We start from the raw sequence: 27545 nt of genomic DNA on the forward strand, positions 1-27545 counted from the left end.
TTAACAATGATGTTATTTGCTTACAGGAAACTCATATTAGAACACAAGATCAAAAATATCTGATAAATTCTAGATTAGGAACACAGTTTATAGCTTCAAACTCAGAAAAAAAAGAATGGTGTAGTGATTTATACAAATAAAAGATTGCTAACAAAAATCATAGAAGCAGATGATTGTGGAAGATATATAGCAATAGAACTTCTTGCAGATAATGGTCCAATAATGGTCCTAGGCTTATGGTCATGGGGGATTTCAACCTGCCGTCCGTGGGTGAGGCGTCAGAGGTGGCTCAGGAGTTCATGGCTTCCATGACAGCCATGGACCTGACCCAGTTAATTCATGACCCTACCCACACGGGGGGAAACACGCTGGATCTGGTTTTTGTCTCTGGACAATGGTTGAGTGATCTCGAGATAGGGGATATAGTCATCAAGCCCTTGTCATGGTCTGATCACTCTCTCCTTTGTCTCGACCTTCGAACCGCTACACCCCGCCGCAGGGAGGCGGAGCCGGTAAGATGGTTCCGCCCCAGGCGCCTGATGGAACCTGATAGGTTCCAGATGGAGCTTGGGCCATTCCCTGAGGCTCTGGCACACGCCTCGACTTGAGACCTAGTGGCCGCCTGGGATAGGGCGGCCGCTGGAGCTCTGGACCGAGTCGTGCCTTTGCGGCCTCTGACCCGGCGCCGATCTCATTTAGCTCCTTGGTTCACTGAGGAGCTGAGGGAGTTGAAGCGCCGGAAAAGATGCCTAGAGAGCAGTTGGAGGGCCAGTCTTTCTGAATCTGACCGGACACTGGTAAGATCTCATATTAGGAATTACCTAGTGGCAATAAAAGCAGCGAAATGTAACTATTTTGCTGCTCTTATTGCGTCATCAGATAATCGCCCGGCCGCCCTGTTTAGGGTGACCCGCTCCCTGCTCCACCAGGAAGCGCGGGAGGACCCCTTGGAGGGTAGAGCCGAGGACTTTGTTCAGTATCTGTATGACAAAATCACTCAGATTCGGGAAGATCTGGACTCCGACTGGGTAGTCTCAGGGGGAGGGACTGGGGCAGGTCTTGAGAATGTTATCTGGGATGAGTTTGATCCTGTGACCCCTGAGGACGTGGACAGGATTCTGGGTAGACTGAACGCGACCACCTGTTTATTGGACCCGTGTCCCTCCTGGTTAGTGCTGGCTTCTCGGGAGATGACACGAGGCTGGTTCCAGGGGATTATAAATGCTTCGTTGGGTGAGGGTGTCTTTCCTGCCGCCTTGAAAGAGGCGGTGGTGAGACCTCTCCTCAAGAAGCCTTCCCTGGACCCGGCAATGTTGGTAAATTATCGTCCGGTCTCCAACCTTCGTTTTGTGGCGAAGGTTGTTGAGAGTGTGGTTGCGCAACAGCTCCCCCAGCACCTGGATGAAACGACGTATCTGGATCCGTTCCAGTCGGGCTTCAGGCCCGGGTACAGCACGGAAACGGCATTGGTCGCGTTGGTTGATGATCTCTGGAGGGCTCGGGACAGGGGGTGCTCCTCTGTCCTGGTCCTGTTAGATCTCTCAGCGGCTTTTGATACCATCGACCATGGTATCATGCTGCACCGGTTGGAAGAGTTGGGGGTGGGAGGCACTGTGTTGCGGTGGTTCTCCTCCTCTCTCTCTGACCGGTCGCAGTCTGTGTTGACAGGGGGACAGAGGTCGACCCCGAGGCCCCTCATATGTGGGGTGCCGCAAGGGTCGGTCCTCTCGCCTCTCCTGTTCAACATTTATGTGAAGCCGCTGGGCGAGATCATCCGTGGTTTCGGGGTGGAGTACCATCAGTACGCTGACGACACCCAGCTGTACATCTCCACCCCGGATCACCCCAACTATGCCCTTGAAGTGATGTCCCGGTGCCTGGAGGCCGTACGGATCTGGATGGGGAGGAACAGGCTCAGGCTCAACCCATCCAAGACCGAGTGGCTGTGGTTTCCGACGTCCTGATATAGGCAGTTGACGCCATCACTGACTATTGGGGGCGAATCATTGGCCCCCACGGAGAGGGCTCGCAACTTGGGCGTCCTCCTGGATTCACGGCTGTCTTTAGAAGAGCACTTGACGGCCGTGACCGGGAGGATTTTTCATCAGGTTCGCCTGATTCGCCAGTTGCGTCCCTTTCTGGATCGGGACTCGTTACGCACGGTCACTCATGCCCTCGTCACCTCCCGCCTGGACTATTGCAATGCTCTCTACATGGGGCTCCCCTTGAGGAGCACCCGGAGGCTCCAACTGGCGCAGAGTGCGGCCGCGCGGGTGGTAATGGGAGCGACGTGGCGCTCCCATGTGACACCTCTCCTGCGCGAGCTGCACTGGCTCCCGGTGGTCTTCCGGGTGCGCTTCAAGGTTTTGGTTACCACCTTTAAAGCGCTCCATGGCTTAGGACCTGGTTATCTACGGGACCGCCTACTACCACCAATAGCCTCCCACCGGCCAGTTCGCTCTCATAGAGAGGGACTCCTCCGGGTGCCGTCAGCCAAACAATGTCGGCTGGCGACCCCTAGGGGGAGAGCCTTCTCTGTGGGGGCACCTACCGTCTGGAATGAGCTCCCCCCAGAGATACGGAGGATCCCGGATCTGCGCACCTTCCGCAGCGCTGTGAAGACCTTTTTATTCCAGCAGGTGGGCTTGGCCTAATCTCTTCCCTTTTAAATATGTAAATTTTAATCTGTTTTTAAATTATTGGGGTGTTTTAATCTGTCTGGGCCAAAATAATTTAATTTGATTTTATCTGGTTTTTAAATTTTTTATGTCTATGTTATTTTATTGTTTGGCTGTTCACCGCCCTGAGTCCTTCGGGAGTAGGGCGGTATACAAATCGAATAAAGAAAGAAAGAAAGAAAGAATTTTGGTGATTGGAATTTATGCTCCTAATCAACGACAAGAAATTTTTTATAAATTATTGCATTCCAAAATATTACAATGGGATTACAGATCTATTTTGCTTATGGGAGATTGGAATGGAGTAATAGATTCTAAAATAGACAAGAAGAGCTTGGCAAAATCATGTACCAAACTACCACAGTCTTTTTTCGACTTGAAAGAAGATTTGGAATTGAAAAATATATGGAGAGTCCATAACCCAAAAGAACTGGACTTTACTTTTTTCTCAGATAGACATAGATCCTTTTCTAAGACTGATTTTATTTTACTTACAGTTGATTTGCTTTCAAAAACTAAGAAAACAAAGATATTTCCGAGGGCTTTATCTGACCACAGCCCAGTATGGATAGAAATAGAAATGGGAAAGAAAGAGAGAAGATCTTGGAGACTAAATGAAAATCTATTTAGATATGAAAAAAATGTAAATGAACTTAAAAAACAAATGAAGGAATTTTTTGAACTGAATTTGAATAAGGGTACCCCTATTGAAATTGTTTGGGATGCGAGCAAGGCTTATATGCGGGGGGTACTGATCCATATGAACTCTAAACATAAATCAAACCGACAAAGAAAAAGCTTAGAATTGGAAGGGGAGATAAAGAAAAAAGAGCAATTACTTATAAAAAATCCAACAGATGAAAAATTACAAGGAGTCATAAAACTTTTGAAAGATCAATTCCATATGCTCACAGCAGAACAAGCAGCAACTAATTTACAATTTGCGAAACATAATACATTTTGTAATGCCAATAAACCGGGCAGGTGGTTGGCTTACACATTGAGGAAACAGCAGAGTACTCGGACTATTGGGAGTATTGAGCATAAAGGGAAGGAAGTATTTCAACAAAAGCTAATTAAAGAAGCCTTTTTAGATTATTATACCAAATTATATGTTAAAGATGATATACAGAATGAACTGATAAATACATATTTAGAAGAAAAGAGAGTTATAAAAATTTATAATGTTCAAAAGGAAAGAATGAGTTTACCAATAACAGTAGAGGAGATTATTATTGCTATTAAACAACTGAAAACAGCCAAAGCTCCAGGACCGGATGGTCTAACTGCGGTATATTATAAAAATTTACAAGTAGAAATGATTGAACATCTTAAAGACTTATTTTGTAGCATACAACAAGGGGGAAAAGTACCCCCTTCATGGAAAGCAGCTTTTGTTTCTTTGATACCGAAAGAGGAGGCAGGTTCTATAAAACCGGAAAATTTTAGACCAATATCTCTCCTGAATACGGACTATATACTTGCAAAAGTATTAGCCAACAGATTAATGCCAGTTATTCAAGAGGTGATTCATCATGATCAAGCTGGATTTATAGAAGGCAGATACATGAAGGATAATGTGAGGCAAATTATAGACTTATTAGAATATCTTGAGAAGAATAAACAGACTTCTGCAGTGCTGGCGTTTCTGGATGCGGAGAAGGCCTTTGATCGAGTGAATTGGAACTTTCTATTAAAGACTTTAAAAAAGATGGACTTTGGGGACCAGTTTGTACATGCGGTTGCAGCAATTTATCAAGAACAAACAGCACAAATTATTATCAATGGAAGTTTAACTAAACATTTTAGTATAGAAAAAGGTACAAGACAAGGTTGTCCGTTATCCCCGTTGTTGTTTATTTTAACTTTAGAAGTCTTGTTGAATACAATTCGGGACTCTAGCACTCTGAAGGGAATAGTGATAAGGCAAGAGGACTACAGAATAAGGGCATTTGCAGATGATCTGGTTGTTACCCTAACACAGCCGATGGAATCAATAATTCAGATGAAAGACATTATAGAAGAATATGGCAGGGTATCAGGATTTAGACTGAATCAGAAAAAAACCAAGATGATAATTAAAAATATGACAGTTGATCAAAAGAAGGAACTCGAAAGGAAGGCAGGCTTTGAAATAGTATCAAAAGTGAGATATCTAGGAGTTCAAGTTGCAGATTCAAATATAAAACTGTTTCAAAATAATTATGAGGTGTTATGGCGAAAGGTACAAAAGGATATGGAAACCTGGAAAAAACTGCAGCTGTCTTTACTTGGAAGAATAGCAGCAGTTAAAATGAATGTTCTACCTAGATTTTTATTTTTGTTCCAAATGATTCCGGTGCTTAAAAGTGATAAATATTTGACTGAATGGCAAAAAGGAGTGAACAAGTTTGTCTGGAATGAGAAAAAGCCAAGAGTTAAACTGAAAATTATGCAAGGTGTTCGTGAAAGAGGTGGTCTTAAACTTCCAAACCTGAGACTATATTATGAGGCTGCAGCGTTTACACAAGCAAGTGATTGGTTTGGAAGGACAAAGACTGGAATATTGAATGTAGAAAGCCACGATCTTGAATTTGGTTGGCATGCATATTTATTTTATGAAAACAAGGTTGACAAAGTATTTAATAGTCATATACTTAGAAGCTCCTTGATGAGAGTATGGAAGAAGCACCGATTCAAATGGGATTATAAAATACCGTTGTGGTTGGATCTTGGTCATATTATACGGAATATAAATATAAAGTCACTCGGGGGGGGGGTTATATAAAGAAGTACTTATTAATGATGGGGGCAGATGGCAACTAAAGACATTGAAGACACTGTTGGAAGAAGGGATTAATCTAACTTGGTTACAGTATAATCAACTTCAACTGAGATGGAGAGAAGATCAAAAAACTGGTTTAATGCTGCATGAAGAAGAATTGGTTAGACAGATAAAAGAGAAAGGCCCAATGCATATTAAGAGGATTTATAATGTTTTGTTAGAGAGAGATTCAGAAAATGAATTGGTTAAAGATTGTATGATAAAGTGGGCACAAAATTTTGGAGAACCAGTTATGATGGAAACATGGGAAAAAATATGGGTTCAGAATGTTAAATTTACACAGTCGCAGAATCTAAGGGAAAATTTTTATAAAATGTTTTATAGGTGGCATTTAGATCCTAAGAAATTGTCATGTATGTATCCTAATGTTCAACCGAAATGTTGGAGATGTGATTGTTTAGATGCTACATATTATCATATATGGTGGACATGCAAGAAAATTAAGGCTTTTTGGATAAAAATTTGGTGGGTTATGCAAAATGTTTTAAAGAAAAAAATTCAATTTTCTCCTCATTTGTTCTTATTGGGTATAGTTAAGGGTTTCTCAGTGAGTGAAACAAAATTGATATTGCATATGGTGACAGCAGCCAGGTTATTGATTGGTCAATATTGGAAAAGGGTTGATGTGCCTACAATTCAAGAATGGACTTTGAAGATGGCCAACTTCGCAGAAATGACGAAGATATCAGCATACCTAAAAGACCGGACTCAAGAGAGCTATGTATGGGAGTGGAAGAATTGGATAGACTATGTGCAGAATAAATACCAAACTAGGAAGTATCAGATAGTTTTTAGCTAAATGTTGAGTAGAAATGTATAGTTTATAAGGGGTGAAATAGTTTATTTTGATGAAAAAATTATGTGCACAGGGAGGGGAATAGAGGGGGGGTAAAGAATGACATAATATAATGTGGATGGATTTCACCTTGGGGAAGTCATGGGGAGGGAGGGTTTGGGGGGGTTGGGGAGGGATGGGGGGGGAAATGGGGAAAAATTTGTTGTTTGTAAAACTTTTAAAAATAAAAAAAAACATTCTTATAAACAGACTTAGACTTAGCCACAAATACTGGGTTATCCCTTAGAATAAATAAATCATTTTCTAAACTTGCAGTAACAACCTTGTCATCTTTCTCAATAAAACACTTATCATTTTTAAATGTTACTGTAAACCCAAATTGCAATAATGATTTAACAGATAATAAATTGAATTTTAACCCAGGAATATATATCATAGGCAATGGTTCATTACTAAATGACCAACGAGCAACATCCTCTCCAGCTACCTTAACCTTCCAGCCATTTGCTAGTTTAACCTGTTGGTTACTCTTCTCCATTTTAACAAAAAAAAATCTATTTCTAGAAATAGATTGAGAAGCACCACTGTCAACAACCCAACAATCCTGGTTAACATCAGTAGTTGAACTGGATATAGCTAAATTACAACCCTTCTTGGGTCTAGTGTTGTCCCTAATAGACATTTTCTTATTCTTACAATACTTAGCTATATGCCCTTTAGCCCCACAAGCAAAACAACGTTTTACAAAATAGGCAGTTGAATACATTTTTTCTTTTTTGGTTGTTGCACTCTCAACTGATCCCTTTCTTGTCTTCTTTTGGATTCTTCCAATAACCTACCGGTTACGCCAGCCAATGTCAGTTCATCTCTGGACAAAACCTCTAACGAAGAAACATAGTCGTCATAACTATCGTCCAAAGAAGAAAGAATTATATAAACTTGTTGTAGTTCTGAGAAAACAAGTTCCTTTTCATGCAGCTCCTGGAAAATTCTGGTCATGGATTCCAAATGAGCCATCATATCTCCACCTTTAAGAAGATGTTGTTTAAATAATCTCCGTGTGAGATAAATATGAGCACCCACAGAGTCACGAACATATAGTCTCTTCAACTTGGTCCAATACCTAGCAGCAGACTCTTCGCCACGAATATGGACAAGCTGCTGGTCACCCAGTGTTAGTCCAATAATGCAAAGAGCTCGTTCATTGTCTCTGTTAGACTTGGCTAATTTCTTCGCATCTTCCTCATCAGCAGAATCCCATGCTGTTACATCCGGTGGATTATTAACTATGTCCCACAGTCCTTCTCTACGCAAAAGTAGATTACATTTTGTAGACCAGGATACATAGTTTGTTCCATCCAGCCGGGTTATCATGAAAAAATTTGCTGCTTGTTCTAGTGCCATCTTCACTTGGATTGTATATCACTAACACAGTTTGTACTATTCACATTAACTCTCAGTTTAGCTCTTAACAATCCTAGTTAGTTCTGGTTGGCTCTGGGCCCATAACCAATGTTAAGGATATTGTTGTTGTGTTACCAACCAGCAGAGTGTAGAGCACAGAGAAACGTTGCTGAGAGCAATGAATAAGAGATGTGCAAACTGGTTTATCAAAAGTTTACTTTATAGTGAAAAAACAATCTCATAGTCTTTAAATCAATCCAAGTCTTTGCCAGTTAAATCAGTCCAGTGATACAAAAATCTTCTTACCACACAAACAGTAGTTGGTTAGAATAACAAACTCACTCTGGTTCACAAACCACGATGGTAGCAGATCCATCCAACGATGATAGCACAATGATAGCAACTCCTCACACTATGGTAGCGTATCATCAACTGAATACATTACAGTACCCTTCTTAAATACATTTACAACCAGTGATTATCTAATTACAGCATGACTCAGCATTACAATGAATCAGCAGTAAAACTTTAAAGTCACACAATACATATTTATGTTAAAGTCACAGAACACATATATTGCCTGGACAACTTGTTAGGCTCAAACCATATCCTAACAGGCCCTTTTCAGTTTGGGTTCAGTTTTGGGATAGACAGATATAGACAGACAGACGGATAGACGACCCTTTACAGAAAAAGACAGGAAATGCAACTTTGTCGATCCTGCTTGTTCTCTCAGTGGCTCTTAATTTCCACCGCATAAAGGTGATCTTCGAGTTACGAATGTAATAGAGCCTGCCAATTACATTCGTAACCCGAGGATTCTTTAATTGGATCATGTTAAATGAACGTGATCCCACCCTGCTTTCCCCAATGCATTTGTTAATCGAATGCACAGGTCATTAAGTGCCTCCTGTTGCTGCTGGGTGGCTGGTTTGAATGAGCAACTTCAGGATTGGGTTGTGAAGGCAGTAATGGCAGCCAATCAATGTGGAGCTTGTTTCCTTTGTCTCATCAGGCTGAATTGCAAGCTGCGTGTTGATTGGCTGCCACTGCTGCCTTCACATCAGTGGTGAAATTCAGCCGGCTGTATCCGGATCGCGCAATCTAGTAGCGGCAGCGGCGGGAGGCTCTGCCCACCCGCCCGGATGTCATCATGTCCTATTTGGAGGAGGCGTGCACACTCACATTTGCGAAACGGTAGCGTAGGTAAGTGAATACCACCCCTGCTTCACACCTCAATCCCTGAAGCTGCTCGTTCAAACCAGCCACCAAGCAGGAGGGGGAAAATAGGCAGGGTGCATGTTGCAGCATCTCTGTTTGGTCGTAAGGGTGAATGTCTGCTGTGGTGCTGCAACATACATAACTTCGGGACCAGGTCATAAGTACTTTTTTTGGGGGGGGGGGATGTTGTAATTTTGAGTGGTCGCTAAGTGAACTGTCATAACTGAAGGAATACCTGTATTGAACTTGGTATTCTTGTGGGACATCTCTTGTGAATTGTTTTACAGTGGTCATACTGCAAATTACAGGGAAGATTCCACAGGGTATTAGGTTACGGTACTACTACACAGTCTTATAGTTATACTGTGGGTGCCAGAAGGCACTACTTTGTTACCTTGTGGGAACTGGCCACATTGGCTTGTTTAACAAATCATGATTACATAAAATGTCGACATAGTGCTATGGATGAATGCAGTTGCAGAATCTAGATGAAAATTCATGATAGTGAAAAAGTGTGGACATAATGTTTTATGCTGGAGCATAGTAACCAGTATATAATGTTGGCAATATATTCACCATACTAAAAACATTATTCACTGCTGCTGAAAGGACTGTTCTTGTCACCACCTACTTCTTATTCATTAAAATTAATTGTATGCAATTCTAAATATTGTCAACTTGCGAAGCATTCCTGACCTGCTCTCGAGTTGCCATAGGCAGTGGGATGGGGAATCAAGCCTCACAGCTGCATCGAGGAACTTGCATTTCAGTCAAAACAAAGCACATTCCAGCCAGGAATGTCAAGGTCATGTCCAGGATCATCCACAGTGACTGGAGGGAGTGACTTCTACAACCTGCGAAATTGCTTCGTTGGGGAATGTGACCGATGACACACCTTGAGGGGAGGGGGAAACAGGGTCAGAGCCAAGGGGTGAATTAACTGAGTTCAGAGTTGGCTTCACTTGGGTCATGCCGACATGAAGCTCCTAATAAATAACTGGATTTCTTTTGAAGCTTGGCTTGAGGCTCATGATTTAATTAGGGCATTGGTCGGAACCCTGACAGCAAGCTAACTCTCCCAAAACTAATCAAAACGACCGGGATTCCTGAGTCCCGGGCTCTCCATTCACTCCCCGACACCTGGGGTGCGTGGATAGAAACTCAGGCGACCATGGCAGAGGGCGGACTAGCCAAAGAAAGCCTGCTCCAGGGAAGCCAGAGCAGGGCAGAACTTGCCCCCACCCAGGGAACTCCAGGAACCAGCAGCCCAATTGGAACCAAATTGCAGCCCTCTCTGGACATCAAAGCCGAGACAGCTGAGATGCCCGCCCTAGTGAAAAGGGATGAGTATTGGTGGGAAAAATTCCCTAAAGCTGCTGAGGTTGAGCTCCCCCACCCTAGCGCCTGGGGCTGGAGGAAAACCCTGAGCGAGCTAGGAAGAGTGGAATGGATGAGGGACTAGGAACAGGCCAGAGTCTGGCCGCCAGACTCCCAAAAACTCTGATGGAACCCTTGGGGGGGATCCTTAGAACAGCTGAGGGAGAAATTTGACCGAACCACCCTCCATGATGAGGGGCCATCATGCTGCCCAAAAGAGAGGGGGGTTGCAACTGAGCCCTTTGAAGTGAGGAGACACAGACAGGAATGCAGCCTTCCTTCTCCACCCACCAGAAGGAGAATGAGCCTGAGGCTGCTGCCGGTGGCTCCTCTGTGCAACAGGCAAGCTGCCCAAGGCAGGCAGCCCTTCCTTCTCTATAAACTAGAGCCAAGGGAGACCACCAAACACACCAAGCACAGGCATACAGGGGCCAACATGATGAGGGAGGAGCAGTGCTGAACTAACCACCCCGATTCATGGGGAAATTCGATGGGGACTCAGGTCAACTGGCTCTATTCCTTGACTCTGCTAGAGTCCACCTAGAGTGCTATTGACACTTCTACCCATCGCACAGAGCCATGGTGAATACCATCACCAGGGGGCTAGAGGGAGAAGCAAAGGAATGGCTAGCAGTCCTCCATAAGAGGAGAGCCCCCCAGCTGCAAGACGGTGATGACTTCCTACAAGAGCTAGAAGCCAGATTTGAGGAGATGGAGGAGGTTCAGTACGTGGAGGATGAGCTTCGAAACCTAAAGCAAAGAGGGCGACCCATTAAGGAACACATCCGTGAATTCAGGAGAGTCGTGGGGAAGCTACCCCCTTTGCCGGAGTGGCTATTAGTACACTTTTTCAGAACGAGCCTGGATAAGCAAATTGCCCAAGTAACCGCCTATCGGGACATTCCAAACAAACTCTGAGTGGTTCCGAGTAGCCATAAAAGTTGACTGTGGATTGCGAGCCAATGACATGTGGAAGCAACCGGATACCAAGAAGAGAGGACAATCAGACCATAGACCATCTGGCCGACGGGAGGCCGCAGCAGCACAGCCGGCCCCAAGGCCAACCCTCTCATGAAGCCAGTTGAAATGCTAAAGATGCAGAGGGATGGGCCACATTGCATCGGCATGCGCGACCCCAGCTCCGAAACCCAAGCCAGAGCCACCACCCAGGGCGTGACTGGAACGAGGCCCCAGGCGTGCCGCCGACACGTCCCGAAAAGCCCTCTAGGCTGTAGAGGTCCCTCCCCACCCAGCCGAAGTGGGGGGGACTCCAGCCAACGATGACCAATCGCTGGATTCCTATGACAGTGAGGAGGAAGGTGAAAATGACCGGATGGTGAGTGAACCGATCCACCCCTTTGTCCTCCCAATATGCCTCACAGCCCCAAGAACAGGGACCCAGGGTACTCTCGGCTTGTCGTTTGTTCAGAACTGCGATAGGAAATAATCACCAGTAACACACAGAGAATCAGGGTTTACTTTGGCAATGATAAGCTTGCAGTCAAAAGTAAAGTACAAGTCGGTGTTTTGGTTCAAAGTCAGCGCTGGGTGTAATCACACCACAGCGCTATTTAACAAAAACTCAGCCCCTTAAACATACATCCGGTGATTATCAATCAAGCACCCCCCACTCCCTTAACAGTAACAGCTGCGAGCAGCGAGGACAGCAGAATCGGAGAGGCCCAGCAACGTCATCAATCATCGCCCTGAATGCTGCTATCCAGGAACTGTTTGTGTGTTCGCTGCGGCTGCTTATCTCCACTCCTTCGTCTCCCACACCCCCCATTGATGGCGAGCTCCGGCAGGACTCGACAGGCGGCCCCCCCTACCAGGAGCTCACCTATAAATAGAAAGCATACAGATGTTAGTCACTGTTACGATCCTGCATTAGGTTTGTCTGGGTATTTCCGATGGAACCGTTGTATCAATCGGGCAGCGTGAACATCGGGTGCTGCCACCCACGAGGCCTGTGTTACAGGGTATCCTTTCCACCGCACAAGATATTGTAACATCCCCCTACGAACCCTGGAGTCCAATATTCGGTCTATCTCATATTGGTTGGTATGCACGGGACCCGGTGGAGTAGTTGAGGTACCTGGCCTTTCTATCGTCACCGGTTTCACCAAACTGCTATGGAATACGGGATGTATCCTACTGAACAGAGGGGGAAGTTTAAGAGCTACGGTTACAGGATTGATGACTTGTGTTATGGGAAATGGTCCTATATATTTAGGTCCTAATTTTTTACTGGGCAGTCGGAGTTTAAGGTATTTCGTAGATAAGTATACTTTGTCTCCTATCCAGAATGGTTTTGGATCAGCTCTTTTCTTGTCTGCATATTTTTTGTACTCGTCTGCTGCCTTTTGTAATGCTGTTTTTACACTTGGCCATACATTACTAATTTTATCGGCCCAACTGCGTGGCGTGTCACCGTCTGTCATAGGGGGATCTAACTCTGGAATGGCTGAAAACTCTCGGCCATATATTACTTGGAAAGGGGAGAACCCAGTACTGCGGTGGGGTATGTTGTTATATGCCACTTCGGCGAAAGGCAGGAGTCCTGACCAATTCGTCTGCTGGTATGAAACGTAGCATCTGATATATCTTTCGACCATGGCATTGGCCCGTTCAGCCGCCCCGTTAGTGCTCGGGTGGAATGCTGAACTTAACCCTTGAGAGGACCCAATTAAATGGACAAATCGTCTCCAAAACTTAGAGGTGAATTGAACACCGCGGTCGGATATAATCCTCTTAGGTGCTCCATGGAGACGATAGATATGTTGCAAAAAGAGTTCGGTTAATTGTCGCGCGGATGGTATGCTTTTACATGGCACAAAGTGGGCCTGTTTCGAAAACAGATCTACCACCGTCCAAATTACAGTGTGGCCATGGCTAGGGGGGAGATCGACTATGAAATCCATAGCGATCTCTTCCCAAGGCCTGCTAGGATTCGCGACTGTCTGTAATAGTCCTAACGGTCGTCCAGACCAGGGTTTGGCGGTTGCACAGGTTGTGCAACCTTTTACGTATGTTTCTATGTCCTTACGCATTCGTGGCCACCAGAATTGCCTCCTCACAAGGTGTAGAGTTTTTAAATACCCAAAATGGCCTGCTGATTTGGCATCATGGCACCTGCATAACACTACGTTCCGTAAACGTTCTGGAACATATATTCTATTCTCCCTCCACGCTATTCCATCATTATAGCTAACCATAGAGGGGTTTTTGGATTACCCATTGATCCTGTTGTAAAGCTGTTTTAAACTCGGTACGTAAGTGACCATCTACTTCTGTAAGTCTTAATAGGGTTTGGGAAGGTGCAATTAGAGGTTCTATCACTTCCTCTCGCTTGCTATTATACTGTGGCATCCGGGACAGCGCATCAGCCAGGAAGTTTTTCCCAGCAGGAACATACCGCAACCGGAAAGAGAAACGCTGAAAATATTGTGCCCACCTTATCTGTTTGGGAGATAGTCACCTGGGCGTTTGTAAGGCTTCTAGGTTTTTATGGTCCGTCCATACCTCAAAAGGATGAGACGCCCCCTCTGCAACCTGGGCGCTTGTTTCGTCTTCAAATCTGGCACGAAGAGCCTCCAGAAATCGTCCCAGGTCCACGAGTTCCCTTGCATGTTTAGCATGGAGGCCTGCCACCCACTCAGCCGCTTCTCCCGTCAGGACCCCCGTAACAGCAACCACCATAGCCCACTGGGAGGGATACCACTGTCCATATTGGTCCATATGGCTTATCACCTGGCTTAAGAAAATAGCCACTCGTTCAGGGTTTCCGTCAAAGGAAGTCTGCAGGGCAGGTGGTCCCCAAACGGCCTGCGGGACCCACAGCCCCGGCGGGGCCCCCGGAGGCCAAGGCATGGGGCCTGGGGTCCTCGCTGCTCCAGTCGCTCTCCTGTCCTGCCTAGGTTGGTCCCTCGTCGCCCCGCAACCCCCAACAGGTAAGCCCCCTGCCAATTGCGTTGGTTGGGGCTCAGGACCGGCTCCAAGGTCTCCCGACGAGGCACCTTGGTCTTGTTCTGGAGGGGGTTGGTCCATGGATTGTCTAGAGGTCCGCTCCATCCTCAATTTAGGACTTGTGAGCCGGAATTGGGTCTCCGAAGCGGTCACCCCTGTATCCTGCCAAGAAGAACCTGGAGGCTCCAGCCCTGCAACCCAGGGCTGCCAGGATGGGGCGTCACGAAATCCAGATTCCCCAAAACACTCACGTAGCGTATCCATGGTGCTGGGACCGGATGAGGCAGGATACCCCCAATCCCCTTCATCCTCCTCAGTCCATCGTCTTTCCCTCCAGCCCTGGAAAGACGCTCCCAAGCGAGGGGGTGTTGGCATTCGTGGCCCGAGGAGAACAGAGCTGTGCCACCAATCCCCCGTCCGAGCCCGTTGTCCTGGAAAACTCTCCTCCTCCGGTCGGGGCGGGGCGCTCTTGGGTTGCTTGACTTTTGGTTTCACTGCCAACTGTTCCACACTCTCCTTCACCTCCTCTATCAGTGGTTCCTCCCCCTCCACATCTCCACCACACTCCTGCTCTTCCAAGGCCGTCCCTTCTGCCATATCCCCCTTTGCTGCAAAGCCACAGGGACTCCTCACCTCTTGCGAAAAGGAACCAAGCGCTGACTTTCTCTCGGCTTGTCGTTCGTTCAGAACTGCGATAGGAAATAATCACCAGTAACACACAGAGAATCAGGGTTTACTTTGGCAATGATAAGCTTGCAGTCAAAAGTAAAGTACAAGTCGGTGTTTTGGTTCAAAGTCAGCGCTGGGTGTAATCACACCACAGCGCTATTTAACAAAAACTCAGCCCCTTAAACATACATCCGGTGATTATCAATCAAGCACCCCCCACTCCCTTAACAGTAACAGCTGCGAGCAGCGAGGACAGCAGAATCGGAGAGGCCCAGCAACGTCATCAATCATCGCCCTGAATGCTGCTATCCAGGAACTGTTTGTGTGTTCACTGCGGCTGCTTATCTCCACTCCTTCGTCTCCCACACCCCCCATCGATGGCGAGCTCCGGCAGGACTCGACAGGTACTTTTTAAGCCCTAATAGAGTCAGGCTGCACTAGATGCTTGATTAACCTAACCATGGTCCTGAAACTGGGGATTAGAGCGAAGAGACTGGCCCACCCGATCAGATTCAAACAGGTCAATGGGTCCCTATTGGGGGGAGTCTATGCCACCCACCTGACCGAACCAGTGAGACTAGAGCTAGCGGACCACTGGGAAACAATTTGATTCATAATAGCCCCCAGAATGACAGACACGGTCATACTGTGGCTCTCTTGGCTAGACAAGTGGGGCCCAACAATCTGGTGGCAAGGGGGCACCTGGAGGCTGAGGATAGCAAGAGGAACTGAACCCCTGTTGTGGCCCCGCCCTCTGAGCCTGTCCCATCGGAGGAAGAAAGCTCCGAGCATGAGGAAGAGGAGTCAGCCAGGCCTCCCTCTCCAGGCCCCTCCCCTCTGGCATTGTTTCAAGTGCCGGCCGAGGGAGAGGAAACAGCTGCTTCGGATCAGAGTGATAATGACACATCATTCCTGGACGCACGCCTCCGAAGGCGTGATAAACGTTTGCAGCAGCTTGGGAGGCGTGCTAGGGATTAGAACTGAGTCACTGGACCACACCCCAGAGACCACACCCCAGAGACTATATAATAGAGAGTGGTGGTCAAGGATCTTTTGTGACGAACAAAGCAAAACCTTGGACAGTCACTAAAGCCTCGTCCGGAACTGCTGGGAGGAATATTATTTCTGTTTGGACTTTCTTGAACGTTCGTATCTTATCTGTCTGTTTGTGAAAATAAAGTAACTTGGCAGACGGTGTGTCTATCGCTGCCAAGTCGGAGATAAGAACTGGGTGCGTTCCAAAGTGTTTCCTTAACCCTCGACTGGCTGTGTGTGTGTGTGTGGGGACGGGGACAGATCATCTTGTTCGTCACCCCATACTCCATCGTTAACCCACGATGGACCAACAGCTGCAGCAGCAGATACAGCAGATGCTGGAGGCCAATCAGCTTCTGCAACAGCAAGTAGCACAGCTAACTGCCCAACTTGCTTTGGGAAATGCTCCTGCAGCTCCACCTCCTCCCCCTCCCCGTCCGAGGTGCCCAGTGAACGTGCCAGATAGGTTTTCTGGGCAGCAGGAGATGTTTCCGGCCTTCTTGGGACAATGCCAACTGTTTATGGCAATGAGGCCGGAGGATTTTCCGGATGACCGGGCTCGGGTGGCATTTGTTATCAGCTCCCTCTCGAGCACTGCCGCCCGATGGGCCACGCCCCTGTTGTTGCAAGATAGCCCCTTGCTCCTGGACTTTCAGGGCTTTTTACAACACCTGCGCAACATGTTTGAGGACCCCCTCCGGGTGCAGACGGCAGCGAGGCGCATCAAGGACCTCCGCCAAGGCAAGCGCCCCCTGCAGGACTATATTGCAGAGTTCCGACTGCTAGGCCAGGATTCGGCTTGGAATGAGGTGGCGCTGATGGACGCCTTCCAGGACGGCCTTTCCGACGAGATGCAGGACGACCTGGTTCGTGTGGAGGCGCCACCGACCCTCGACGCGCTGGTGACCCAATGCCTGCGTATCGACGCCCACTTGCAACGGCGACGGCCCCGTCGGGCTCTTCCGGAACCATCGACAGCGTCGGCACCCCCGCGTTTCGCACCGACAGCGCTCCGGACCGCACAGCGTTTTGTGGCGACGGCTGAGGAGCCTATGGAGCTCGGAGCAGCCAGACCTCAACTGACGGCCCAGGAGCGGATGCGGAGACGTCAAGGGGGGTTGTGCCTCTATTGCGGCGAGGCGGGACATTTTGCCGCCTCGTGTCCCCGGAAGCGGAGTGGACCGCTCAGGCCTGTTCCGGAGTCTCGGCGTGACCTGCCGGGAAACAGGCCAGGCCTGGCCTAGGGGAAACTCTGGGTCAGGCACGTGACCATGCCCCGCCGGAGTCGGCGGCTGTGGACTGTGAGCCCCCTCGGCACCTGATTTTGAACACCCGGGTGTTGTTGGCTAACTGGTCGGAGGGGCTCCAAGCGCACGCGCTGGTGGACTCGGGGGCCACCACGAACTTTATGGACCAGGCCTTTGTGGCCCATTACAAAGTCCCCTTGGTTCCAGTGGACCCTCCGTTGAGGGTTGAAACTATAGATGGGCGGGAACTCGTGGCAGGGCCCATCAAAACCGCTACCCAGCCCTTGCGCCTCGCCATTGGAAACCACGAGGAGGCGATCCAGTTTTATGTAACGGCGGATCTGCACTTTCCCTTGGTCCTGGGGATGGCCTGGCTTCGGGCGCACGACCCTCAGGTGGCGTGGTCGAGAAACGCCATCTCGTTCCCGAGCCTGCAGTGTGTCAACCACCTTCGCCACACCTGCGCCGGCCAGGACGTCTCTGCCCCAAACGTCTCCTTGCCTCCGGAGCTGACGCCCTTCGCTGACGTGTTCAGCGAGAAGGAGGCGGACCGCTTGCCCCCGCACCGACCCTACGACTGTGCGGTGGACCTAATGCCCAACGCGCCCCTGCCATCGGGACGCCTGTACTCCATGTCGGAGCCCGAGCTGGCCGCCTTACGGGACTTTCTGGAAAAGAACCTGGCCCGTGGGTTCATCCGGCCTTCGACCTCCCCGCTCTTGGCCCCGGTCCTCTTCGTTAAAAAGAAGACGGGGGACTTGCGCCTGTGTTGCGACTACCGGCGCTTGAATGCCATCACAGTGCGAAATCGCTACCCCCTGCCGCTGATCCCGGAGCTGATGGAGAGGTTGCGGGAGGCCTCGATCTTCACTAAGCTCGATCTCCGAGGGGCTTACAACCTGGTGCGCGTGAGAGAGGGGGACGAGTGGAAGACGGCGTTCGGCACGCGGTACGGACACTTCGAGTATACCGTCATGCCGTTCGGCTTGACCAACGCCCCCGCGGTCTTCCAGCACTTGATGAACGATGTGTTCCGGGACATGCTGGATCGGTTCGTGGTGATCTACTTGGATGACATTTTGATCTATTCCCGGACCCCGGAAAGTCACCTCCAGCATGTCCGCCAGGTCCTGCAGCGCCTGCGGGAGCACCAGCTCTATGCGAAGTTGGAGAAATGCTACTTCTTCCAGACTTCCATAGAGTTCCTCAGGCACATCATCACCCCCGAGGGCATCGCGATGGACCCGCACAAGGTGGAGGCCTTGCGCAGTTGGGAACCCCCGCGTCGGGTGAAGGACGTCCAGCGTCTGTTGGGATTCGCCAACTACTATCGGACCTTCATCCCGGGCTTCGCCACCCTGACCTTGCCGTTGACCCAGCTCCTTCGGAAGAAGGTCCCGTTCCAGTGGGGGCCCCCGCAGCAGCAGGCCTTCGAGGTCCTCAAGCAGGCCTTCCTCACGGAGCCAGTCCTGAGGCACCCCAATCCACACCGTCCGTTCGTGGTGGAGACGGACGCGTCCAACGTGGCGATTGGGGCGGTGCTGCTACAGGCTCCGGTGGATGGCGGCACTCTTTTTCCCTGCGCATACTACTCCCGGAAACTCAACCCTTCCGAGCGCAACTACACCATCTGGGAAAAGGAGTTGCTGGCCAACAAGGCCGCGTTCGAGGCTTGGCGACATCACCTCGAGGGGGCCCGACACCAGGTGGAGGTGCGGACGGACCATCGGAACCTGGAGCACCTCACCACGGCACGGAAGTTGAACCAGCGGCAGATCCGGTGGTCGTTGTTTTTCGCCCAGTTCAACTTCCACGTCACCTACATTCCGAGCAACCTCAACCAGAGGGCGGATGCGCTATCCCGTAAGCCGGAATACTTTTGCCCCAAGGACTCCCTTCCCCCCCGGACCGTGCTGCCAGCGGACTCCTTGGCCGCGGTCCAGGAACCGGTGGACCTGCGGGCTCAGGTGCTGGAAGCGCAGCGACGGGACGACTGGTCGCAGCAGCGGAGAGCGGACGTCGGCCCCGCGTCCCCATGGACCGTGGAGGAGGGCTTGCTCAGACATCAGGGTCGGCTGTACGTGCCCACGAGTCCGCTCCGAGCCCTCGTCATGAACCAGTGTCATGACAACCCCGCGGCGGGGCACTTCGGCTTCTTTAAGACTTTGAACCTGGTGACGCGGACTTTTTGGTGGCCTCGGGTACGGCACGACGTGCACGCCTACGTGACGTCCTGTGTGACGTGCCGACAGGCCAAAGCCGCGTCCGGCCCCCCTCCCGGACTCCTCCAGCCGCTACCGACACCGGAGAGACCGTGGGGAGCCATCTCCATGGACTTCCTGACAGACCTGCCCCTGTCCGCTACGTACACGACCGTCCTCGTGGTGGTGGATGCGCTCACGAAGATGGCACATTTCATCCCGTGCCGCGGCCTGCCCTCGGCCCGCACCACGGCTCGCCTGTTCCTGCAACATATCTTCCGCCTCCACGGCCTGCCGGACCGGGTGGTTTCGGACCGCGGGGCCCAGTTCACGGCTCGCTTCTGGAAAAGCCTGATGGCCGCGCTGGAGGTGCAGGTGTGCCTGTCATCGTCGCACCATCCGGAGACTGACGGGGGCACGGAGAAGGTCATCGGCATACTGGAGCAGTACCTCCGCTGTTTTGTCAACCAGCAGCAGGACAACTGGGCCGAGTACCTTCCCCTGGCGGAGTTCGCTTTTAATAACTCCCAACACACCTCCACCCAGATGACCCCGTTCCATGCCAACGTCGGATACCATCCACGGCTTTTCCCGTTGACCATCATGGACTCCCCTGTTCCCGAGACCCGGGACTTCCTCTCGGAGCTGCAGGCAGTGCAGCAACTGGTGCGGCGGCAGCTGATCCGGGCGAAAGAGGATTATAAATGGTTCGCCGATCGCGCCCGCCGGGCGACGCCACCGCTGGAAGTAGGAGATCGGGTGTGGTTGTCCACGAAACACCTCCCCACGGACTGGCCGGTGAGGAAACTGGCCCAACGCTTTATCGGTCCCTTCCCTATCGAGGCGGTCATCAATCCAGTGGCCTACCGGTTGACTCTACCCCGCTCCATGCGGCTCCACCCTGTTTTTCATCGGTCCCTCCTGGTCCCTGAGGCCCCCGCGAGCCATCTCCGCCGCCCGCCGACGCCTGCCCCCCCAGCCGCAGCCGACGAGGACGACGCCTCGACGTACGAGGTGGACAGTATCCGGGACTCCCGTTGGCTGAAGGGGCGCTTCCAATACCTCATTGCCTGGAAGGGGTACGGGCCCGAGGATTTCACCTGGGTGGACGCGTCTGCCGTTCAGGCCCCTGACCTGGTGCGGGCTTTCCACGAACAGTTCCCGTCCCAACCCCATCCCGACCGTCAGTCCCGGGGGAAGGGCCCTGCGGTGGGGGATAGTGTTGTGGCCCCGCCCTCTGAGCCTGTCCCATCGGAGGAAGAAAGCTCCGAGCATGAGGAAGAGGAGTCAGCCAGGCCTCCCTCTCCAGGCCCCTCCCCTCTGGCATTGTTTCAAGTGCCGGCCGAGGGAGAGGAAACAGCTGCTTCGGATCAGAGTGATAATGACACATCATTCCTGGACGCACGCCTCCGAAGGCGTGATAAACGTTTGCAGCAGCTTGGGAGGCGTGCTAGGGATTAGAACTGAGTCACTGGACCACACCCCAGAGACCACACCCCAGAGACTATATAATAGAGAGTGGTGGTCAAGGATCTTTTGTGACGAACAAAGCAAAACCTTGGACAGTCACTAAAGCCTCGTCCGGAACTGCTGGGAGGAATATTATTTCTGTTTGGACTTTCTTGAACGTTCGTATCTTATCTGTCTGTTTGTGAAAATAAAGTAACTTGGCAGACGGTGTGTCTATCGCTGCCAAGTCGGAGATAAGAACTGGGTGCGTTCCAAAGTGTTTCCTTAACCCTCGACTGGCTGTGTGTGTGTGTGTGGGGACGGGGACAGATCAACCCCTTCCGCACCAGCAAATAGAAGCATCGTCCATGCAGGAAACCCCCTGAAGGCCCCACCAGAACAATTGGCAGCCACCTCTGACAAAACCCCAGAGGTTGAACAGATCTCCCCAAAATATCAAGACCTTGCGGAAGTGTTCAGCAAGGCTGAGTGCAACATCCTAACCCCCCCCCCCCACACCACCACGAGACGGACTGCGCCATTGAAATCATTCCCGGGGCAAAACTACCCAAACCCAAACTGTACGTCATGACGCCCTGGGAAATGCAAGAAATGCGCAAATACATAGACAAGAACCTAGCAAGGGGGTTCATCGAGCCAGCCAAGCCACAGGTCGCAGCCCCAGTCCTATTTAAAGAAAAAGAAAGATGGAACTATGAGATTATGCGTGGATTTTAGGGGTATAAACTACATGCGTGTACACAACCTTTACCCCCTCCCTCTCATGAAGGACATGCTGTCTCGCCTAGCCAAGGGAAAAGTCTTTACTAAATTACCCTGTCTACCAAATGTCAAATGAGGGCATAGAGATGCTGGCAGCCCCATCGCACCCGCAGACAACTACAAAGCTTCCTAGGATTCGCAAACTTTTACAGCCAATTCATCCCCTCCTTCACGAAGATTGCCAAACCCATAACAGACCTCCTAAAGACAGGGGGCCCAGGGATGAAGCCCCACCCAGGACAACCCCTACAGTGGGACCTAACCTGCCAAAAGCCATTCGAAACACTAAAATAACTTTTTGCAAAGGAACCGGTGCTGAAGCATCCTGACCCTGAACAACACTTTGTCATCCAAGCAGACGCTAGTGACGTGGCAGTGGGAGCAGTGCTACTCGAAAGAAATAGCCAAGGAAAATTACAGCCCTGTGCCTACACCTCTGTGTCCACAAACTCACGGAAACAGAGAGGCAATGGACCACATGGGAAAAAGAGGCTTTTGTGGTAAGATGGGCACTGCTAACCTGGCGCCACCTGCTAGAAGTGGGGGAGAAACCGTTTGAAGTCTGGACTGACCACAAAAATTTATTTATTTTATTTATTTATTTTGTCAAACATGTACAAGATAACAGGTATAAGCAGGGGTGAAATGCTACCGGTTCGGACCGGTTCTGCCGTCCATGTAGGGAAAATTTTGACTGGTTTGGAGAACTGGTAAGGAAAATTTTGATTGGCCCCGCCCACCTGCCCTCCCCCTCCTCTCACCTCTCCTATATTCTGTTGTTTATTAGCTCAGCTGATTTGCGCAGCAGAGCAATTGCCGCCTCAGCTGAGCTAAGAAACAGCAAATGAGTCTTAGTGTCATTTGCCCTCAGCTAGAATAATAAAGGGAAACTTTCTGCAGCTTTCTCCCCCCCCCCCCCAAGCAGGGAAAGGAATACTAGCTTTAATGAGATGTCTGGGCATTCAGCCAAGAGCAATTATCACATTCTTACAATGTTGCGAAGCTGCAAACCACCTTGCCTGAATTGAGAAACTGCCTCAAAAGAAACTGCCTTTTGCTTCCTCCAGAGCAAAAGCAGAGAGCCTCTTCCAGGGAAGATTTCTCTGTCTTCTATTTTTCTTCCACAGCAGAACAAAAATGCCTCTTCCTGTGAAGGCTTTTCCAGTTCTTTATTCAGATTTTCTTCTGGAGCAAAAAAAAAGCCCTTTCTAGTGAAGCAGTTCCACTGGTTAATTGTTCTCACTGTCAGGAAGTTTCTCCTTAGTTTTAGGTTGCTTCTCTCTTTGTTCAGTTTCCATCCATTGCTTCTTGTTTTGCCTTCTGACGCTTTGGAAAATACATTGCCCACCCCCCCTTCTTTCTGGCAGCCCCTCAAAAGCCTGTTGCCTATCACACTCTTGGGCAAAGCATGTGAGCCATTTCCTCCTTTCAGTGGTCCATGAAATTACATCTATAGTATGTAGATAATAAAGTTGAAAAAAGGTGAACAACATTTTTACAGAACTATAGATACGTTGAGGCTGGGTGTGACAAGGAATGGCTGGGAGGGGAGGGGCCAGGCGAGGCACCCCTTGACATGAGTGACATTGAGTTGGCCACACCCACCCAGTCACATGACCACCAAGCCACGCCCACAAAGCCACACCCACAGAACTGGTAGGGAAAATTTTTAGATTTCACCACTGGGTATAAGTATAAATAAATGAGTACAAATAAATAAATCTGGAGGCCCTTAGGACTCCGTGGAAACTATCGCCCAAACAAGTTCTCTGGGCTCAACACTTCAACCAATTCAATTTTGTGCTAAAGCACATCCCAGGGGAGAGGAATTTCCTAGCTGACACCCTCTCCCACATGCCCCAGTACAAATGCGCACAGGAGGAGGTAGTAGACGCCATCATCCCCCCTACCCAAAAAGCAGCCCAAGTGACCACCAGATGACAACGCTGCGACTGGCAAGACCAACCCGCAAGTGATCTAACCATGAAACTCAAAACCGAACTGCTAGCAGACCCCTGGTTCTGTGACAACCAACATATCTTGACAAAAAGGAAGGACCTAGCATGGAAAGGGATGAAACTCTACATCCCAGAGTCCCTATGCACCTTAATCCTCCAGAGGAACCATGATGTCAAATTAGTGGGCCACTTTAAGTTCCTAAAGACTTTACACTTAGTGCAGAGGCAATTCTGGTGGCCTGGCATGAAGAAAGACATGGACAGTTATGTGAAAAGTTGCACCATCTGCACCACTATGAAAAAGTGACCAGGAAACCCCCCCGGACTGCTGCAACCGGTGGCAGAGCCAACGAGGCCATGGGAGGAAATTGCAATGGACTTTATAGTGGAGTTCCCAAAGAGCGGGGGGAACACTATGATCTGGACTGTGATTGACCTATTCTCCAAGCAGGCACACTTCATACCTTGCAGCGGACTACCCTCAGTCCACCAGCTAGCCACACAGTTCCTGAAGCACATCTACCGCCTGCATGGAGTGCCACAAAGAATCATCTCAGACAGAGGGGTCCAGTTCACGGCCAAGTTCTGGTGGGAGTTCCTGCAGTCCATTGGATCGTCCCAGGGTCTTAGCTCAGCTTTTCATCCGACTACCAATGGGGGGGTAGAAAGACTGAACGCCATGGTAGAGCAGTACCTGAGGTGTTACGTGAACTATCAGTAGTCCAACTGGGCAGACCTCCTGCCTTTTGCTGAGGTCACGTACAATAATGCCATTCACAGTAGCACAGGACTAACTCCATTCAAAGTAGTGAGTGGCATGGACCTCGTCCCAGTGCCAGAATACTCAAGGGATCCCCCCTCCTCAGTCAGCTTGACAGACTGTCTGTCAACGCTAAAAGCAGCATGGGGAAATGTCAAGAAAGTGCTAGCTAAAGCAGCGCAGGCCTATAAGAAACAGGTAGACAAACACCAAACCCCACAACGGCCATTCCAGCTGGGGGACAAGGTCTACCTCTCCACAAAATACTTGAGGTTAAAACTCCCCAGTAAAAAGCTAGGACCCAAGTTCATGGGGCCATTCCCCATAGTGAAGATTATCAACCTGGTCACTGTGCAATTAAAATTTCCCCGACTGCTAGGAAAGATACACCCAATATTCCATAGCAGCCTCTTAAAACCCGTGGTCAGGTCAACCTTGAGACCACTACCCTGTGAGCCCCCGGACCCAGTGGTCATAGGGGGCCAAACCCATTATGAGGTGCAACACATCCTCGACTCGAGGTGGCACAGGAGACAGCTCCAATACCTAATCAAGTGGAAGGGCTACCCCTTATCAGAGGCGTCTTGGGTAAAGAGCAGAAAGATCCAAGCTGACCGCCTCATAGCTAAATTCCATGAAGACAACCCAACAAAGCCTGAGGTGGGGCGGTTGCACCCCTAAAATCTATACCTGTACTCAAACTGTTTTTGCTTTGCACAGGTCGCCTTCAGGAAGTGAGGGAAGCCAAATGTCAACTCGTGAAGCATTCCTGACCTGCTCTCAAGTTGCCATAGGCAGGGGGATGGGGAATCGAGCCTCACAGCTGTATCGAGGAACTTTAATTTCAATCAAAACAAAGCACATTCCAGCCAGCAACATCAAGGTCATCTCCAGGGTGACCCAGAATGACCAGAGGGAGTGACTTCTACAACCCCCGAAATTGCTTTGTTGGGGAATGTGACTGATGACACACCTTGGGGGGAGGAGGAAACAGGGTCAGAGCCAAGGCATGAATTAAGTGAGTTCAGAGTTGGCTTCACTTGGGTCGTGCTGACATGAAGCTCCTAATAAATAACTTGTGATCTAGGCTTCTTGAGTCATTAAAACACATGAGTAGTCCCAAAAACCTCTTTTATTGCAACAGCTGTGAATTACGTTCATTCACAGCTGAGTCCCAATTAGTTGCAAAAAGTCTTTCGGGAGAAGTCCTTTGGGATAATCACCAACCTTTATCTCCCTTGACACGCTGCCAAAGACCTACTTGGCAAAGCCACACGGAGTCCAGAATCAAACAGAGATGCCAACTGGGAACAGAATTAACAACATTGCTTTCTTGCAAAGGCCCATGGGCCTTTGCTCCTCTTTTAAGCCTTATGGGAGGGGCCAATCATCTCCAGGCCTTACTCCCAAGTCATCCCTTTAGTTTTAACTGTTCTTGCCTTCTGGTAGCTCTGTGCATGTGTGCACTAGGAACAGGCTCCTCCTGTTCCTCTGCCTCTCTGATGTCCAACTCTGGAGTCTCCGGAGTCCCGCACATAACTCCCAGATGGCCCTGGCCCCATCTCTACTTCCGACACAGAGCCCTCGTCCAAGCCTTCCCCAGACTCCAGGACTGGCCTATGTTCCTGGGAAAGGTCTGAGGGTAGATTCTCTGACTGGTTTCAATAAGCTACTGTGGAAAACGGGGTGTATTTTCCCTAATATGCGAGGGAGTCTAAGTTGGACAGTCACCGGATTAATCACTTTCACTATAGGAAAGGGACCGATGAATTTGGGTCCAAACTTCTTGTTAGGCAACCTCAATCTTAGGTACTTGGTTGACAAATACACCTTATCACCTATTCTGAAAGGTGGTTGGAGACCCCGGTGTTTGTCGGCCTGGGCCTTATACTTTTCTGCTGACTCCACTAAAGCTTTTCTGGTATTCTCCCACCCCTTTTTCAATGAGGTCATCCAGTCCGTCAAGGACATGGAAGTAGGCAGCTCTCTAGGCAACTCAGGCATCGGCACAAAATCCATGCCCGTAGTTATCTGAAAAGGAGTCAACCCAGTACTGCTGTGTACTGTATTATTATAAGCAACTTCTGCGAACGGTAGCAAGTCCGCCCAGTTCTCTTGTTGATAATTCACATAACACCTAATGTACTGCTTCACCATTGAATTCAATTTTTCAGCCGATCCGTTAGTCGATGGGTGAAAAGCCGAGCTAAGTCCCTGGGATGACCCAATGGATCATAGGAACTCCCTCCAGAACTTAGCGGTAAACTGGACCCCGCGGTCCGATATTATTCTTTTTGGGACTCCATGTAGCCTGTAGATATGTTTCACAAACAGCTTTGCCAGTTTTTTCGCCGAGGGTAGTCTGCTGCAGGCAGTGAAGTGTGCTTGCTTGGAGAATAAATCAATGACAGTCCAAATGACCCGGTTGCCCACACTGTCCGGGAGCTCAACTATGAAGTCCCTCGCAATCTCCTCCCAGGGCTTTGTGGGTTCGGCCACAGCCTGGAGAAGGCCAGGGGGCTTTCCTGGTCGGTATTTCATGGTGGTGCAGGTGGCACAGCTCCTCACGTAGTCTTCCACATCAGCTTTCATTTTTGGCCACCAGAATTGCCTCCTAGTCAAATGGAGGGTTTTTAAAAACCCAAAGTGGCCCCCTAGGCGAGAATCATGACTTCTCTTTAGTACCAGGAGCTGCAGGCTGCGGGGCACGTAAAGTTTAGTCCCCTTCCAGGCCAACCCGTCCCTTAGGGTTAGGTCCACCTGGTTTTCTTTGAACCAGGAATCATTAGAGAGTGCCGCTTTTAGCTCCACTGTCAATTTGTCTTCGGGGAGATTTGAACCCTGGCGCGTTTGTGCTCTGGTGCGGGCTTGGGAGGCTGGCTGAATCTCTGAGATCATGGCGTGAACTACCTCTTCCCGTCAGCTGTCAAATTGTGGTTTGCGGGAGAGAGTGTCAGACAGAAGGTTCTTACCCCCTGGGATATATTTCAGGTTAAAGTTAAAGCGTTTGAAATATTGAGCCAAATGGACCTGCTTTGGAGAGAGCTTCCTCGGGGTCTTCAGAGCCTCGAGATTTTTGTGGTCAGTCCAAACCTCAAAAGGCTCATCCACCCCCTCCAGGAAGTGCCTCCAGGACAGGAGAGCCCATCACACCACAAACGCTTCTTTCTACCATAC

General features: G+C 49.6%; 1 protein-coding gene across 1 annotated transcript in view; it reads left to right on the forward strand.

Moving 5' to 3' along the window:
* Positions 1-27545, forward strand: part of PPFIA3 (PTPRF interacting protein alpha 3) — a 404830-nt gene that overhangs the window by 168333 nt on the left and 208952 nt on the right. Inside the window, exons 5-8 of the mRNA XM_070944575.1 lie at positions 15813-15827; positions 17062-17090; positions 21496-21514; positions 25167-25193. Coding sequence (XP_070800676.1) covers positions 15813-15827; positions 17062-17090; positions 21496-21514; positions 25167-25193 — 90 coding nt within the window. The remainder of the gene's footprint in view (positions 1-15812; positions 15828-17061; positions 17091-21495; positions 21515-25166; positions 25194-27545) is intronic.

Source organism: Pituophis catenifer, unplaced genomic scaffold (genome assembly GCF_029215685.1).
Source record: "Pituophis catenifer annectens isolate HBS135680 unplaced genomic scaffold, rPitCat1.0.hap2 SCAF_5, whole genome shotgun sequence".
Classification (NCBI taxonomy): domain Eukaryota; kingdom Metazoa; phylum Chordata; class Lepidosauria; order Squamata; family Colubridae; genus Pituophis; species Pituophis catenifer.